Source organism: Pleurodeles waltl, chromosome 8 (assembly GCF_031143425.1).
Source record: "Pleurodeles waltl isolate 20211129_DDA chromosome 8, aPleWal1.hap1.20221129, whole genome shotgun sequence".
Taxonomy (NCBI): Eukaryota; Metazoa; Chordata; class Amphibia; order Caudata; family Salamandridae; genus Pleurodeles; species Pleurodeles waltl.
This window is the reverse complement of record NC_090447.1, coordinates 1533347508-1533364716: the sequence shown is the minus strand read 5'-3', so window position 1 is coordinate 1533364716 and position 17209 is coordinate 1533347508. Positions and strand designations below refer to the sequence as shown.

At 55.4% G+C, this 17209-nt stretch overlaps 3 protein-coding genes across 3 annotated transcripts; all 3 read right to left on the bottom strand.

The window, feature by feature from the left end:
- Positions 1-4106: 4106 nt before the first annotated feature.
- Positions 4107-4739, bottom strand: LOC138249636 (fibrous sheath CABYR-binding protein-like). The gene has a single exon (XM_069203580.1). It carries the CDS (start codon positions 4737-4739, stop codon positions 4107-4109), a length of 633 nt encoding a protein of 210 aa, XP_069059681.1.
- Positions 4740-5500: 761 nt separating this feature from the next.
- On the bottom strand, positions 5501-6502 carry LOC138249635 (fibrous sheath CABYR-binding protein-like). Its single transcript, XM_069203579.1, has one exon. The coding sequence runs from the start codon at positions 6500-6502 to the stop codon at positions 5501-5503; it is 1002 nt and encodes a 333-aa protein (XP_069059680.1).
- A 366-nt stretch (positions 6503-6868) lies between these two features.
- On the bottom strand, positions 6869-8472 carry LOC138249634 (uncharacterized). Its single transcript, XM_069203577.1, has 2 exons — positions 8031-8472; positions 6869-7446 (listed from the first exon to the last, which is right to left on the bottom strand). Exons 1-2 carry the CDS (start codon positions 8470-8472, stop codon positions 6869-6871), a joined length of 1020 nt encoding a protein of 339 aa, XP_069059678.1.
- Positions 8473-17209: the final 8737 nt, after the last annotated feature.

The window sequence follows — 17209 nt, the reverse complement described above, 5'->3', positions numbered from 1 at the left end:
GACAAGCAACCAAGGTGGCTAAATCAATAGCCCCCTCAGAGACTAACACAGCCTCTGTGGTCTCCCTAATCAGACCAACCCCAACTAAGTTACCAAAAGTGAGCCCAGCTACTCCCTTGGATTGGCTATTAGTAGGTTTGCTCCTACCACCACTGCTATTACTAGGGGCACTAGGTGTAGCAGCAGGGGTTGTAGTGGTAGGAGGCTTGGTGCTTTTCTTTGGACAACTGGGATCTGTTGTCCAATGGCCTTTTATTTGACATAAATAGCACCATGGTTTCTTTTCTTTGTTTTGATTCGAAGAGGATTTGGGCCCACCACCCCCACCAGAGTGTTTTTGTGGGCCTGATGAAGACTCATTTTTAGATTTGTCCCCACCCTTGTCAGAAGACTTACCATCCTTCTTCTTGCATCCTTGCATGCTTTGAAACAGAAGTATGGTGAGAATGAACAGAGGGAGACCTGGCCCTAACAGATGGCACTCTAACAACCTGGCTAACAGAAGTAACACTCCTACTATGATGAGAGGTAACACTATTATTGTGGTGTGAATTCACATCAGTACCAGCTATGCTAGGTGGTCTGCTAATGGGCAGGTTGGGAAGGTTCCCTTCTAAATCCTTTGCTAGGGGTGCCCCAGGGTCAGATTGGGAACCATCAGCTAATTTCTCAACAGAAGTGCCAACTCTGGTCTTATCTTGTTCAATGAGCAGATTAACCAACAGTTCTCTAGAGGGATTCTTCCCTACCCCAAAACCTCTTTCAATGCAGAGACTCCTTCCTCCTTTCCAGCTAAGGTGATCATAAGCAAGTTTGGACGGATCAACAGTTTGGCCTGTACCATACATTTTAGAAAGTGTTTAAGGGACAGAAAAAGAAAGAAAAGGTTTTTACAACTTTTTAAAGAACAGAAAAAAAAACTTATAAAACTTTTTAAGAACTTTTAGAAAGTTTAGAGGTACTTTTCAGCACTTAGCAAAGAAGTGAGAGAAGAAAAGCAAAACTTTTTGGTTAGGTGTACATACACTGAACTTGTTTTGTATATTTTTCTCTTATGAAAAGTACAATGACAAAAGTGGTAAGTAGTTGCAAAGTACTTATCCCACCGCTGCCACCAATGTAGGAGGCTGGACTGGATTGTAGTGAGTACCAAGGGGTACTTACACCTTGCACCAGGCCCAGGTATCCCTTATTAGTGTAGAGGGGTGTCTAGCAGCCTAGGCTGATAGAAAAGGTAGCTTAGCAGAGCAGCTTGGGCTGAACTAGGAGACGAGTGAAGCTCCTACAGTACCACTAGTGTCGTATGCACAATATCATAAGAAAACACAATACAGAGATATACTCAAAATAAAGGTACTTTATTTTTATGACAATATGCCAAAGTATCTCAGTGAGTACCCTCAGTATGAGGATAGCAAATATACACAAGATATATGTACACAATACCAAAATATGCAGTAATAGCAATAGAAAACAGTGCAAACAATGTATAGTCACAATAGAATGCAATGGGGGCACATAGGGATAGGGGCAACACAAACCATATACTCTAGAAGTGGAATGCGAACCACGAATGGACCCCAAACCTATGTGACCTTGTAGAGGGTTGCTGGGACTGTAATGAAACAGTGAGGGTTAGAAAAATAGCCCACCCCAAGACCCTGAAAAGTGGGTGCAAAGTGCACCTAAGTTCCCCAAAGAGCACAGAAGACGTGATTGGGGAATTCTGCAGGAAAGACCAACACCAGCAATGCAAAAACGATGGATTTTCTGACGAGAGTACCTGTGGAACAAGGGGACCAAGTCCAAAAGTCACGATCAAGTCGGGAGTGGGCAGATGCCCAGGAAATGCCAACTGTGGGTGCAAAGAAGCTGCCACCGGATGGTAGAAGCTATGGATTCTGCAAGAACGACAAGGGCTAGAAACTTCCCCTTTGGAGGATGGATGTCCCACGTCGTGAAGAGTCGTGCAGAAATGTTTTCCCGCAGAAAGACCACAAACAAGCCTTGCTAGCTGCAAGGGTCGCAGTTAGGGTTTTTGGATGCTGCTGTGGCCCAGGAGGAACCAGGATGTCGCCAATTGCGTGAGGAGACAGAAGGGGCGTCCAGCAAGACAAAGAGCCCACTCAGAAGCAAGCAGCACCCGCAGAAGTGCAGGAACAGGCACTACAAAGTGGAGTGAACCGGAGCTCACCCGAAGTTGCACAAGAGGGTCCCACGAAGCCGGAGGACAACTCAGGAGGTCGTGCAATGCAGGTTAGAGTGCCGGGGACCCAGGCTTGGCTGTGCACAAAAGAAATCCTCGAGGAGTGCACAGGAGCCGGAGTAGCTGCAAAACACACGGTTCCCAGCAATGCAGTCTAGCGTGGGGAGGCAAGGACTTACCTCCACCAAACTTGGACTGAAGAGTCACTGGACTGTGGGAGTCACTTGGACAGAGTTGCTGAGTTCAAGGGACCTCGCTCGTCGTGCTCAGAGGAGACCCAGAGGACCGGTGATGCAGTTCTTTGGTGCCTGTGGTTGCAGGCGGAAGATTCCGTCGACCCACGGGAGATTTCTTCAGAGCTTCTAGTGCAGAGAGGAGGCAGACTACCCCCACAGCATGCACCACCAGGAAAACAGTCGCGAAGGCGGCAGGATCAGCGTTACAAGGTCGCAGTAGTCGTCTTTGCTACTTTGTTGCAGTTTTGCAGGCTTCCATCGCGGTCAGCAGTCGATTCCTTGGCAGAAGGTGAATAGAGAGATGCAGAGGAACTCTGATGAGCTCTTGCATTCGTTATCTAAGGAATTCCCCAAGCAGAGACCCTAAATAGCCAGAAAAGGAGGTTTGGCTACTTGGGAGAGAGGATAGGCTAGCAACACCTGAAGGAGCCTATCAGAAGGAGTCTCTGACGTCACCTGCTGGCACTGGCCACTCAGAGCAGTCCAGTGTGCCAGCAGCACCTCTGTTTCCAAGATGGCAGAGGTCTGGAGCACACTGGAGGAGCTCTGGGCACCTCCAGGGGAGGTGCAGGTCAGGGGAGTGGTCACTCCCCTTTCCTTTGTCCAGTTTCGCGCCAGAGCAGGGCTGAGGGATCCCTGAACCGGTGCAGACTGGCTTATGCAGAGATGGACACCATCTGTGCCCATCAAAGCATTTCCAGAGGCTGGGGGAGGCTACTCCTCCCCAGCCCTGACACCTTTTTCCAAAGGGAGAGGGTATAACTCCCTCTCTCTGAGGAAGTCCTTTGTTCTGCCTTCCTGGGCCAGGCCTGGCTGGACCCCAGGAGGGCAGAAACCTGTCTGAGGGGTTGGCAGCACCAGCAGCTGCAGTGAAACCCCGGGAAAGGTAGTTTGGCAGTACCCGGGTCTGAGCTAGAGATTCGGGGGATCATGGAATTGTCTCCCCAATGCCAGAATGGCATTGGGGTGACAATTCCATGATCCTAGACATGTTACATGGCCATGTTCGGAGTTACCATTGTGACGCTATACATTTGTCGTGACATATGTATAGTGCACGCGTGTAATGGTGTCCCCGCACTCACAAAGTCCGGGGAATTTGCCCTGAACAATGTGGGAGCACCTTGGCTAGTGCCAGGGTGCCCACACACTAAGTAACTTAGCACCCAACCTTTACCAGGTAAAGGTTAGACATATAGGTGACTTATAAGTTACTTAAGTGCAGTGGTAAATGGCTGTGAAATAACGTGGACATTATTTCACTCAGGCTGCACTGGCAGGCCTGTGTAAGAATTGTCAGATCTCCCTATGGGTGGCACAAGAAATGCTGCAGCCCATGGGGATCTCCTGGAACCCCAATACCCTGGGTACCTCAGTACCATATACTAGGGAATTATAAGGGTGTTCCAGTATGTCAATGTAAATTGGTGAAATTGGTCACTAGCCTGTTAGTGACAATTTGGAAAGAAATGAGAGAGCATAACCACTAAGGTTCTGGATAGCAGAGCCTCAGTGAGACAGTTAGTCATAACACAGGTAACACATACAGGGCACACTTATGAGCACTGGGGCCCTGGCTGGCAGGGTCCCAGTGACACATACAACTAAAACAACATATATACAGTGAAATATGGGGGGAACATGCCAGGCAAGATGATACTTTCCTACGCCTGGGAGCTGTCGGGGTTGCGGATGGCAGGTGCCTGGGAGCTGTCAGGGTTGCGGATGGTAGGTGCCTGGGAGCTGTCCGGGTTGCGGATGGTAGGTGCCTGGGAGCTGTCAGGGTTACAGACGGTAGGTGCCTGGGAGCTGTCAGGGTTGCTGATGGTAGGTGCCTGGGAGCTGTCGGGGTTGCGGATGGTAGGTGCCTGGGAGCTGTCAGGGTTGCAGATGGTAGGTGGTGCCTGGGAGCTGTCAGGGTTGCGGATGGTAGGTGCCTGGGAGCTGTCAGGGTTGCAGATGGTAGGTGGTGCCTGGGAGCTGTCAGGGTTGCGGGTGGGTGGTGCCTGGGAGCTGTCGGGGTTGAGGATGGTAGGTGCCTGGGAGCTGTCGGGGTTGCGGATGGCAGGTGCCTGGGAGCTGTCAGGGTTGCGGATGGTAGGTGCCTGGGAGCTGTCAGGGTTGCGGATGGGTGGTGCCTGGGAGCTGTCGGGGTTGCAGATGGTAGGTGCCTGGGAGCTGTCAGGGTTGCGGATGGTAGGTGCCTGGGATCTGTCGGGGTTGCAGATGGTAGGTGCCTGGGAGCTGTCAGGGTTGCGGATGGTAGGTGCGGTCAGGGTTGCAGATCGGTGGTGCATGGGAGCTGTCGGGGTTTCGGATGGTAGGTGCCTGGGAGCTGTCAGGGTTGCGGATGCTAGGAGCTGTCAGGGTTGCGGACGGCAGGTACCTGGGAGCTGTCAGGGTTGCGGATGGTAGGACCTGTCAGGGTTGCGGACGGCAGGTGCCTGGGGGCTGTCAGGGTTGCGGATGGTAGGTGCCTGGGAGCTGTATGGGTGGTGGATAGTAGGTGCCTGGGAGCTGTCAGGGATGCGCATGGTAGGTGCCTGGGAGCTGTCAGGGTTGCAGATGGCAGGTGCCTGGGAGCTGTCAGGGTTGCGGATGGCAGGTGGCTGGGAGCTGTCAGGGTTGCGGGTGGGTGGTGCCTGGGAGCTGTCAGGGTTGCGGATGGCAGGTGCCTGGGAGCTGTCAGGGTTGCGGAAGGCAGGTGGCTGGAAGCTGTCAGGGTTGCGGATGGGTGGTGCCAGGGAGCTGTCAGGGTTGCGGATGGTAGGTGCCTGGGAGCTGTCAGGGTCGCGGATGGGTGGTGCCTGGGAACTGTTGGGGTTGCAGATGGTAGGTGCCTGGGAGCTGTCAGGGTTGCGGATGGTAGGTGCCTGGGAGCTGTCAGGGTGCATGGTTACAGATGGTAGGTGCCTGGGAGGTGTCAAGGTTGTGGATGGCAGGTGGCTCGGAGCTGTCAGGGTTGCGGACGGTAGGTGCCTGGGAGCTGTCAGGGTTGCGGATGGTAGGTGCCTCGGAGCTGTCAGGGTTGCGGATGGAAGGTGGTGCCTGGGAGCTGTCAGGGTTTGCGGACGGTAGGTGCCTGGGAGCTGTCAGGGTTGCGCATGGTAGGTGCCTGGGAGCTGTCAGGGTTGCAGATGGCAGGTGCCTGGGAGCTGTCAGGGTTGCGGATGGCAGGTGGCTGGGAGCTGTCAGGGTTGCGGGTGGGTGGGGCCTGGGAGATGTCAGGGTTGCGGATGGTAGGTGCCTGGGAGCTGTCAGGGTTGCGGATGGCAGGTGCCTGGGAGCTGTCAGGGTTGCGGAAGGCAGGTGGCTGGAAGCTGTCAGGGTTGCGGATGGGTGGTGCCTGGGAGCTGTCAGGGTTGCGGATGGTAGGTGCCTGGGAGCTGTCAGGGTTGCGGATGGCAGGTGGCTGGGAGCTGTCAGGGTTGCGGGTGGGTGGTGCCTGGGAGCTGTCAGGGTTGCGGATGGTAGGTGCCTGGGAGCTGTCAGGGTTGCAGATGGCAGGTGCCTGGGAGCTGTCAGGGTTGCGGATGGCAGGTGGCTGGGAGCTGTCAGGGTTGCGGGTGGGTGGTGCCTGGGAGCTGTCAGGGTTGCAGATGGTAGGTGCCTGGGAGCTGTCAGGGTTGCGGATGGCAGGTGCCTGGGAGCTGTCAGGGTTGCGGAAGGCAGGTGGCTGGGAGCTGTCAGGGTTGCGGATGGCAGGTGGCTGGGAGCTGTCAGGGTTGCGGGTGGGTGGTGCCTGGGAGCTGTCAGGGTTGCAGATGGTAGGTGCCTGGGAGCTTTCAGGGTTGCGGATGGCAGGTGCCTGGGAGCTGTCAGGGTTGCGGAAGGCAGGTGGCTGGAAGCTGTCAGGGTTGCGGATGGGTGGTGCCTGGGAGCTGTCAGGGTTGTGGATGGTAGGTGCCTGGGAGCTGTCAGGGTTGCAGATGGGTGGTGCCTGGGAACTGTTGGGGTTGCAGATGGTAGGTGCCTGGGAGCTGTCAGGGTTGCGGATGGTAGGTGCCTGGAAGCTGTCAGGGTTGCGGATGGCAGGTGCCTGGGAGCTGTCAGGGTGCATGGTTACAGATGGTAGGTGCCTGGGAGGTGTCAAGGTTGTGGATGGCAGGTGGCTCGGAGCTGTCAGGGTTGCGGACGGTAGGTGCCTGGGAGCTGTCAGGGTTGCGGATGGTAGGTGCCTCGGAGCTGTCAGGGTTGCGGATGGTAGGTGGTGCCTGGGAGCTGTCAGGGTTTGCGGACGGTAGGTGCCTGGGAGCTGTCAGGGTTGCGGAAGGCAGGTGCCTGGGAGCTGTCAGGGTTGCAGATGGTAGGTGGTGCCTGGGAGCTGTCAGGGTTGCGGATGGGTGGTGCCTGGGAGCTGTCAGGGTTGTGGATTTTAGGTGCCTGTGAGCTGTCAGGGTTGTGGTTGGCAGGTGCCTGGGAGCTGTCAGGGTGCAGGGTTGCAGATGGTAGGTGCCTGGGAGGTGTCAGGGTTGCAGATAGTAGGTGGTGCCTGGGAGCTGTCAGGGTTGCAGATGGTAGGTGGTGCCTGGGAGCTGTCGGGGTTGTGGATGGTAGGTGCCTGGGAACTGTCAGGGTTGCGGATGGTAGGTGCGTGGGAGCTGTCAGGGTTGCGGATGGTTGGTGCCTGGGAGCTGTCAGGGTTGCGGATGGTAGGTGCCTGGGAGCTGTCAGGGTTGCGGATGGTAGGTGCCTGGGAGCTGTCGGGGTTGAGGATGGTAGGTGCCTGGGAGCTGTCAGGGTTGCAGATGGCAGGTGCCTGGGAGCTGTCAGGGTTGCGGATGGCAGGTGGCTGGGAGCTGTCAGGTTTGCGGGTGGGTGGTGCCTGGGAGCTGTCGGGGTTGCAGATGGTAGGTGGCTGGGAGCTGTCAGGGTTGCGGATGGGTGGTGCCTGGGAGCTGTCAGGGTTGTGGATGGTTGGTGCCTGGGAGCTGTCAGGGTTGCGGATGGCAGGTGGCTGGGAGCTGTCAGGGTTGCGGATTGCGGATGGCAGGTGGCTGGGAGCTGTCAGGGTTGCGGATGGGTGGTGCCTGTGAGCTGTCAGGGTTGCGGATGGTAGGTGCCTGGAAGCTATCAGGGTTGCAGATGGCAGGTGCCTGGGAGCTGTCAGGGTTGCGGATGGCAGGTGCCTGGGAGCTGTCAGGGTTGCGGATGGCAGGTGGCTGGGAGCTGTCAGGGTTGCGGACGGTAGGTGCCTGGGAGCTGTCAGGGTTGCAGATGGTAGGAGCTGTCAGGGTTGCGGATGGCAGGTGCCTGGGAGCTGTCAGGGTTGCGGATGGGTGGTGCATGGGAGCTGTCGGGGTTTCGGATGGTAGGAGCTGTCAGGGTTGCGGATGGCAGGTGCCTGGGAGCTGTCAGTGTTGCGGAAGGTAGGAGCTGTCAGGGTTGCGGATGGTAGGTGGTGCCTGGGAGCTGTCGGGGTTGCAGATGGTAGGTGGTGCCTGGGTGCTGTCGGGGTTGCGGATGGGAGGTGGTGCCTGGGAGCTGTCAGGGTTGCGGATGTCAGGTGCCTGGGAGCTGTCAGGGTTGCTGTCAGGGTTGCGGATGGCAGGTGCCTGGGAGCCGTCAGGGTTGCGGATGGGTGGTGCATGGGAGCTGTCGGGGTTTCGGATGGTAGGAGCTGTCAGGGTTGCGGATGGTAGGTGCCTGCGAGCTGTCGGGGTTGAGGATGGTAGGTGCCTGGGAGCTGTCAGGGTTGCAGATGGCAGGTGCCTGGGAGCTGTCAGGGTTGCAGATGGCAGGTGGCTGGAAGCTGTCAGGGTTGCGGGTGGGTGGTTCCTGGGAGCTGTCAGGGTTGCAGATGGTAGGTGGCTGGGAGCTGTCAGGGTTGCGGATGGGTGGTGCCTGGGAGCTGTCAGGGTTGCGGATGGGTGGTGCCTGGGAGCTGTCAGGGTTGCGGATGGCAGGTGGCTGGGAGCTGTCAGGGTTGCGGGTTGCGGATGGCAGGTGGCTGGGAGCTGTCAGGGTTGCGGATGGGTGGTGCCTGGGAGCTGTCAGGGTTGCGGATGGTAGGTGCCTGGAAGCTGTCATGGTTGCGGATGGCAGGTACCTGGGAGCTGTTAGGGTTGCGGATGGCAGGTGCCTGGGAGCTGTCAGGGTTGCGGATGGCAGGTGGCTGGGAGCTGTCAGGGTTGCGGACGGTAGGTGCCTGGGAGCTGTCAGGGTTGCAGATGGTAGGAGCTGTCAGGGTTGCGGATGGCAGGTGCTTGGGAGCTGTCAGGGTTGCGGATGGGTGGTGCATGGGAGCTGTCGGGGTTTCGGATGGGGGGAGCTGTCAGGGTTGCGGATGGTAGGAGGTGCCTGGGAGCTGTCGGGGTTGCAGATGGTAGGTGGTGCCTGGGAGCTGTCGGGGTTGCGGATGGTAGGTGGTGCCTGGGAGCTGTCAGGGTTGTGGATGGCAGGTGCCTGGGAGCTGTCAGGGTTGCTGTCAGGGTTGCGGATGGCAGGTGCCTGGGAGCTGTCAGGGTTGCGGATGGGTGGTGCATGGGAGCTGTCGGGGTTTCGGATGGTGGGAGCTATCAGGGTTGCGGATGGCAGGTGCCTGGGAGCTGTCAGTGTTGCGGATGGTAGGAGCTGTCAGGGTTGCGGATGGTAGGAGGTGCCTGGGAGTTGTCGGGGTTGCAGATGGTAGGTGGTGCCTGGGAGCTGTCTGGGTTGCAGATGGTAGGTGGTGCCTGGGAGCTGTCAGGGTTGTGGATGGCAGGTGCCTGGGAGCTGTCAGGGTTGCTGTCAGGGTTGTGGATGGCAGGTGCCTGGGAGCTGTCAGGGTTGCGGATGGGTGGTGCATGGGAGCTGTCGGGGTTTCGGATGGTAGGAGCTGTCAGGGTTGCGGATGGCAGGTGCCTGGGAGCTGTCAGTGTTGCAGATGGCAGGAGCTGTCAGGGTTGCGGATGGTAGGTGCCTGGGAGCTGTCAGGGTTGCGGACGGTAGGTGCCTGGGAGCTGTCAGGGTTGCGGATGGTAGGTGCCTGGAAGCTGTCAGGGTTGCTGTCAGGGTTGCGGATGGTAGGTGCCTGGGAGCTGTCAGGGTTGCGGATGGTAGGTGCCTGGGAGCTGTCAGGGTTGCGGACGGTAGGTGCCTGGGAGATGTCAGGGTTGCGGACGGTAGGTGCCTGGAAGCTGTCAGGGTTGCTGTCAGGGTTGCGGATGGTAGGTGCCTGGAAGCTGTCAGGGTTGCTGTCAGGGTTGCGGATGGTAGGTGCCTGGGAGCTGTCAGGGTTGCTGTCAGGGTTGCGGACGGTAGGTGCCTGGGAGCTGTCAGGGTTGCGGATGGTAGGTGCCTGGAAGCTGTCAGGGTTGCTGTCAGGGTTGCGGATGATAGGTGCCTGGAAGCTGTCAGGGTTGCTGTCAGGGTTGCGGATGGCAGGAGCTGTCAGGGGTGCGGATGGTAGGTGCCTGGGAGCTGTCAGGGTTGCGGACGGTAGGTGCCTGGGAGTTGTCAGGGTTGCGGACGGTAGGTGCCTGGGAGCTGTCAGGGTTGCGGACGGCAGGTGCCTGGGAGCTGTCAGGGTTACAGGCGGTAGGTGCCTGGGAGCTGTCAGGGTTGCGGATGGTAGGTGCCTGGGAGCTGTCAGGGTTGCGGGTTGCGGATGGCAGGTGGCTGGGAGCTGTCAGGGTTGCGGGTTGCGGATGGCAGGTGGCTGGGAGCTGTCAGGGTTGCGGATGGGTGGTGCCTGGGAGCTGTCAGGGTTGCGGATGGTAGGTGCCTGGAAGCTGTCAGGGTTGCGGATGGCAGGTGCCTGGGAGCTGTCAGGGTTGCGGATGGCAGGTGCCTGGGAGCTGTCAGGGTTGCGGATGGCAGGTGGCTGGGAGCTGTCAGGGTTGCGGACGGTAGGTGCCTGGGAGCTGTCAGGGTTGCAGATGGTAGGAGCTGTCAGGGTTGCGGATGGCAGGTGCTTGGGAGCTGTCAGGGTTGCGGATGGGTGGTGCATGGGAGCTGTCGGGGTTTCGGATGGTGGGAGCTGTCAGGGTTGCGGATGGTAGGAGGTGCCTGGGACCTGTCGGGGTTGCAGATGGTAGGTGGTGCCTGGGAGCTGTCGGGGTTGCGGATGGTAGGTGGTGCCTGGGAGCTGTCAGGGTTGTGGATGGCAGGTGCCTGGGAGCTGTCAGGGTTGCAGTCAGGGTTGCGGATGGCAGGTGCCTGGGAGCTGTCAGGGTTGCGGATGGGTAGTGCATGGGAGCTGTCGGGGTTTCGGATGGTGGGAGCTGTCAGGGTTGCGGATGGCAGGTGCCTGGGAGCTGTCAGTGTTGCGGATGGTAGGAGCTGTCAGGGTTGCGGATGGTAGGAGGTGCCTGGGAGTTGTCGGGGTTGCAGATGGTAGGTGGTGCCTGGGAGCTGTCTGGGTTGCAGATGGTAGGTGGTGCCTGGGAGCTGTCAGGGTTGTGGATGGCAGGTGCCTGGGAGCTGTCAGGGTTGCTGTCAGGGTTGTGGATGGCAGGTGCCTGGGAGCTGTCAGGGTTGCGGATGGGTGGTGCATGGGAGCTGTCGGGGTTTCGGATGGTAGGAGCTGTCAGGGTTGCGGATGGCAGGTGCCTGGGAGCTGTCAGTGTTGCAGATGGCAGGAGCTGTCAGGGTTGCGGATGGTAGGTGCCTGGGAGCTGTCAGGGTTGCTGTCAGGGTTGCGGACGGTAGGTGCCTGGGAGCTGTCAGGGTTGCGGATGGTAGGTGCCTGGAAGCTGTCAGGGTTGCTGTCAGGGTTGCGGATGGTAGGTGCCTGGAAGCTGTCAGGGTTGCTGTCAGGGTTGCGGATGGCAGGAGCTGTCAGGGGTGCGGATGGTAGGTGCCTGGGAGCTGTCAGGGTTGCGGACGGTAGGTGCCTGGGAGTTGTCAGGGTTGCGGACGGTAGGTGCCTGGGAGCTGTCAGGGTTGCGGACGGTAGGTGCCTGGGAGCTGTCAGGGTTGCAGATGGTAGGAGCTGTCAGGGTTGCGGATGGCAGGTGCTTGGGAGCTGTCAGGGTTGCGGATGGGTGGTGCATGGGAGCTGTCGGGGTTTCGGATGGTGGGAGCTGTCAGGGTTGCGAATGGTAGGAGGTGCCTGGGAGCTGTCGGGGTTGCAGATGGTAGGTGGTGCCTGGGAGCTGTCGGGGTTGCGGATGGTAGGTGGTGCCTGGGAGCTGTCAGGGTTGTGGATGGCAGGTGCCTGGGAGCTGTCAGGGTTGCAGTCAGGGTTGCGGATGGCAGGTGCCTGGGAGCTGTCAGGGTTGCGGATGGGTGGTGCATGGGAGCTGTCGGGGTTTCGGATGGTGGGAGCTGTCAGGGTTGCGGATGGCAGGTGCCTGGGAGCTGTCAGTGTTGCGGATGGTAGGAGCTGTCAGGGTTGCGGATGGTAGGAGGTGCCTGGGAGTTGTCGGGGTTGCAGATGGTAGGTGGTGCCTGGGAGCTGTCTGGGTTGCAGATGGTAGGTGGTGCCTGGGAGCTGTCAGGGTTGTGGATGGCAGGTGCCTGGGAGCTGTCAGGGTTGCTGTCAGGGTTGTGGATGGCAGGTGCCTGGGAGCTGTCAGGGTTGCGGATGGGTGGTGCATGGGAGCTGTCGGGGTTTCGGATGGTAGGAGCTGTCAGGGTTGCGGATGGCAGGTGCCTGGGAGCTGTCAGTGTTGCAGATGGCAGGAGCTGTCAGGGTTGCGGATGGTAGGTGCCTGGGAGCTGTCAGGGTTGCTGTCAGGGTTGCGGACGGTAGGTGCCTGGGAGCTGTCAGGGTTGCGGATGGTAGGTGCCTGGAAGCTGTCAGGGTTGCTGTCAGGGTTGCGGATGGTAGGTGCCTGGAAGCTGTCAGGGTTGCTGTCAGGGTTGCGGATGGCAGGAGCTGTCAGGGGTGCGGATGGTAGGTGCCTGGGAGCTGTCAGGGTTGCGGACGGTAGGTGCCTGGGAGTTGTCAGGGTTGCGGACGGTAGGTGCCTGGGAGCTGTCAGGGTTGCGGACGGCAGGTGCCTGGGAGCTGTCAGGGTTACAGGCGGTAGGTGCCTGGGAGCTGTCAGGGTTGCGGATGGTAGGTGCCTGGGAGCTGTCAGGGTTGCTGTCAGGGTTGCGGATGGTAGGTGGTGCCTGGGAGCTGTCAGGGTTGCTATCAGGGTTGCGGATGGTAGGTGGTGCCTGGGAGCTGTCAGGGTTGCTGTCAGGGTTGCGGATGGTAGGTGCCTGGGAGCTGTCAGGGTTGCCAGAGGTCTGTGTCAGGAGGAGGGGAGTGGAGCCGTCTCGCTCCCCTCGTGGTCGAGCCCACACAGGGAGAGGCAAAGCATTCCTTCCCTCTTCTGCCCCCCACAGCCGGGCCTGGTGTGACAAAGGCCTGGGGTGATTGGGGGTGCTCCGTGCATCACTCTGACCTCCACCTCTCTGAGCTCCGCCTCGTGCTGAGCCCACGCCTCCTTTCGTGGCTGGACCCCCGGGCTCGGCCTGGTGGGGCTAAGGCCTGAAGGCTGGGGGTCTACCGTGCTAGCCGGGTTTAGGGGTGCTCTGAGCTCGCCGTGTAGTGAGGCCACACCTCCTGCGTCTCTGTATCAATCTTTCTCTGCGACCCCAGTCTATCAGTCCGGCCAGCATCATCTGAGACACTTTTTGGGGTGCAGTGCGTGTAGCCAGGCGCTCACTACGTAGTAGTATAGTGAAGGCGCAGTCTTTGGTGCCCCCCAATTACTTCCTTCTCAAAGAATTCCCTCACTGCCACCCACCAGCAGCGCCCCTCATCTCTCCACAACCCCTCTCTGACATGTATTCAGTTTTTTTATAGTGCTCCTGATAGTTCTCTAGAACTCAGTTCTATGGTACACGTTCTTTGCAGCAGGCACATGAACCCTCTGCTCTGCCACGACGAGTCAAAACTGCCACTAGACAAAACTCTCATCTCTCTCCAGCAGGAACATGAACCACCAAGTTATCCTGACATTTTTATTTTTACCTGAAAACTGCCGGACACACAAGGAACTCTGCAGCAAGTGCTTTTAACCTGGGAGTTACTTTAAACTAGGGTGACCAGAATTGTAAGGCCAAAAACCAGGACATTTCACAAAAAAATTGAAGGTCTAAAATTTTACTTCAAATGAGCGCACAGAATGACTAAGGGGCATATTTAAGAGCCCCTAGCGCCTCTTTGCGCCACATTAGCGTAATTGTTTTTTACGTTAATGTGGCCCAATGAGGCCAAAATTATCATGCCAAATTAACAAAGTTGCACATGCATCGCGCCACTTTGCCTGCAACAGGCATAATGTATGTAAGGGAGGCGTTTTCCCGTTAGGAGGGGCCGATAAAATGACACCAAAAAATCAAAGAGATTTATTTGCAGCATTTTTATCGCCATTTTTAACGCCCGCTCTGAGCACGCGTTAAAAGGAGCCTCCCGTTGCTTTACATGGGCCTCTGGGTGCTTTGCACGATTAGCGTCAACAATTCTGACGCTAAACCTGCAAAGTGCCGAACTAGCGTAAAAACGTTGACACTTGTTCCCTAACTACCGCCATGGTGAGTTGTATGTTAAATACGGTGCACACATGGTGGTGTTAGGGGGCGCTAAGGAACGCAAGAAAAGTGGCATTGCACTAGGTACTGCACCACTTTTCATAAATATGCCCTTAAGAACATTAACAAAATGTATTTTTAAAGACAGTATAATGCCTGGTCATTAAATTGCTTTCTGATAACACCTGCTAACTATCTCTTTGGAAAACAAAAAAATCGCCTCCCACAGTTTTAAGGCGACCCTCTCTCAAAACCGGGACATGAACTAAATCTCACGAAATCTGCTGGGACAGCCGGTGGGATACAGGACGCCTGGTCACCCTATTTTAAACACAACGTCACCCAAGGTCAGCGCTAGGCGTGACTGCACCGGTCGCACCAGCCTAGAGCCAGCCCTGAGTAAAATAATTGTATGAGAAAATAGTGCTTAACATAGGTTTGGTTTAGTTAGTAAAACTGGGCCACGGTTCTTTGTTTTCTGATATTTTTTCATTAATAAAACCTATGATTTCTTTTGTGCAGCAAATAATGTATTTACAGCCAATGAAGATAATGTGCAAATACGTTGTTTTGAATTTAAAGGATTATTGGTTTGCTGCACAAGTAACATTTTTAGTGCTGTCTATTTAAATAAAAATCATGCGATGATTTTGTGTTTCTTTATTGAGAATATTATATCAGATGCGCTTTTTAGGGACCAGAGAGACTTATTTGACAGACATTTCTGTGTGTTTCTTAGAGAGGGGTAGATGCCTGTAGTCCTTTCTGTATTTAGGTTTATCTAATATTGTTCATTTCTTTGGCTACCTGATGGGCTGTGGCTACTTCATGTCTTAAAGACACGTGACAGTTTGCATTGTTATGATTTTGGTTTTATGCTAATTCCCTTGACTCTAGTTAATGACTTTAGCTTTCTGTAATGATACTGTCAGTTTAATAAATTTAAAAATACTGAGAAATGCCTTAATGTGCAGGTGTTCCTAAAGGTCCTAACTGAGCGTTAAGCTTAAGGATTCCCCTTTTCCTGCCCATAGACCCTCCCTAATTTATTTGGACCATCAGCAGTTTTTGGTGAAATCGCTTATTAGTGTAAAGAATTGCTACCAGTGCTGTTGCACCCCACCAACAGCGGCAGCTTCAACACCTTTACAAGAAAACGATAATAAACTTAGTTTATTATCGTTTCCTTGTAAAGGGGCGGGGTCACAGGCTGTGACGAGCACTGAGGGGGAGTGCACAGCACTCCCTCTCCGAACGCATGTATGTTTGGCCGGCCGTCTCGGGCTGGCCAAACACACATGCGCAGTAGGCTCTCTCCAGCCCGGCACTGTGTTGGTGGGCTGGAGAGAGCCTGCACAGGCCCCCAGTCTGCCTGGGATCCCCCAGCCAGGGCGCTCCCAGCCAATCCTAACACTGCTCTGAGCAGCGTCAGGATTGGCCACAGAGCAGGCTGGGGGCCTGTGCGTGCCTCCAGTGACCAGGAAGAAGGAGCGGCGTCGGCACGGCAAGGCAGGTAAGTTTTTATTTTTTTATTTTTTATTTAATGTTGTTCCCCCTCCACACCCTGCATGCCGCCCCACCCCTTCAGTGTGCAGTGAGACACGACTGAGTGCTACTTATGTGGCTAATTAGTTGATAGACCCTCAAGTTGGAGAATCCTACATGCAGTGAAGCGGCGGTCCAGACTGCTAAGTCTGACGGGTGATCTGGCGGTGGAGCTCAGAAGGTTGCATTAGTAAGTTTTAATAGGGTAGTATGTTTTGCATTCTGCGATTTGCGATGGGTGTTTGTGGGTTTTGGTGGTTGCATCTGTATTGTGTTTTTTTGGTATTGTGTCATTCACTGTATGTGGCATATTATGATCCGTTGATGAAGGTGCATTAATAAATATTGTTGATTATTAATTTGTCTTGACAAAGGGTACCTTATGTGAAGGTATTGGATTTTTTGGGAGAACTCGAGTTAGATAAAGGTGTCGGTGGAAATTAAATGGGGTGGTGTAAGATTTATATATAACTTGAAGTTTGTGCATTCCTTAATAGTCTGGTTGTGTGTGAGCACTAATTAAGAGTGGAATAGTGGATATTTATTCTGTGCAGAAGGGTAAACTATACTGATTCCAGGTTAGGTCATCGGCAGTCAAAGCCTGGCTCATTGTGCATGTAGTTGTGTAGGACCTTGAAGCGCTACTTCCCTCTTGTGGTAAGTCTGAATTACGTCCCATTTCCAGGTACATAAACCCAGGTTTTATTGCAGCGGTCTCCAACCTTTCATAATGTGAGAGCTACTTCTGATTATTTAAAACCGTTGTGAGCTACTGCCTAAGATAGGCAATGCAAATGCATAAATACACACAAAGGCCAAATAACTTAAAAACCCTGCCCCTAGGGTACCCAGACCTGCTACAGAGAGTTGTACTGCAAAACATTTACACTTGGAGTCTGTAGGGATTCTGGTTCTGGTTGCAGTACCCCCTTCCCACTTTTTGCCTGTTTTCTAGGTGTAACTTTGACTGAAGTACACTGGGTTCCTGCTAACCAGGCCCCCAGTGCCAGTGTTCCTTTCCCTAAACAAGACACATGATTACCTGAAGCCCAAGTGACCAGGCCCTTTAGCACATCTATAGGTCCCTAGTGAGTGGTACTCCTGGTGCCTAGGGCATGGGTATTAAAGAATGCCCCTCAGAGCTGCAGCACAACTTGTGCCACTCTGAAGAATCCTTATATCCTTATGCAGACTGTCATTGCAGGCTGTGTCAAGGTGCTCCCAAAATTGAAAACACGACATGGCACACACAAATGCTTGTAATATTTGTAAGTCACCCCAACAGCAGGCCTTCAGCCCTAAGGCCAGGTGCATTATATTAGAGGTGAGGGCATATAGGCATGAGTAAATATGCCCCTACTATGTATTTTGCAATTCTTAGACAAAGCACGTGAACAGGTAAGCCATTTTAAATACATGTGCTGGACACTGGTCAACACGAGTTCCCCTGCTACAAAATGGCTTCCCTGAACATTGAGATGTTTGGCATCAAGCATCTCATATTAATAAACCCTCACTGATTCCAGTGATGGATTTATTAACACATGCACCCATAGGGCACCTTAAAGGTGCCCTCTGAAAAACCTACCAACATCTGGTGAGCTCACTGACCGATGATGGCCAGTCTGCTACCAACAGACGAGAATCTGTCCTCCCAAGGTGAGAGCCTCCGCTCTCGAGAGGTCAGAAAAAAAGCATGTCCGGGCTGAGGTGTCACCCACCCATTCCCACAGGATGATCTGCATTCCAAGACAGGAGTTTAAAAGAAGCC

What these genes read in the sequence shown, in the direction of transcription:
- LOC138249636 (XM_069203580.1), bottom strand. Translation starts at nt 4,739, where the DNA reads ATGCACCACCGATCTGCAACCCTGACCGCACCTACCATCCGCAACCCT.
- LOC138249635 (XM_069203579.1), bottom strand. Translation starts at nt 6,502, where the DNA reads ATGCACCCTGACAGCTCCCAGGCACCTGCCATCCGCAACCCTGACAGC.
- LOC138249634 (XM_069203577.1), bottom strand. Translation starts at nt 8,472, where the DNA reads ATGACAGCTTCCAGGCACCTACCATCCGCAACCCTGACAGCTCCCAGG. An exon ending in GAAACCCCGACAGCTCCCAT is followed by an intron (nt 7,447 to 8,030) that starts GCACCACCCATC and finishes CAACCCTGACAG; the next exon opens with CTCCCAGCCACCTGCCATCC.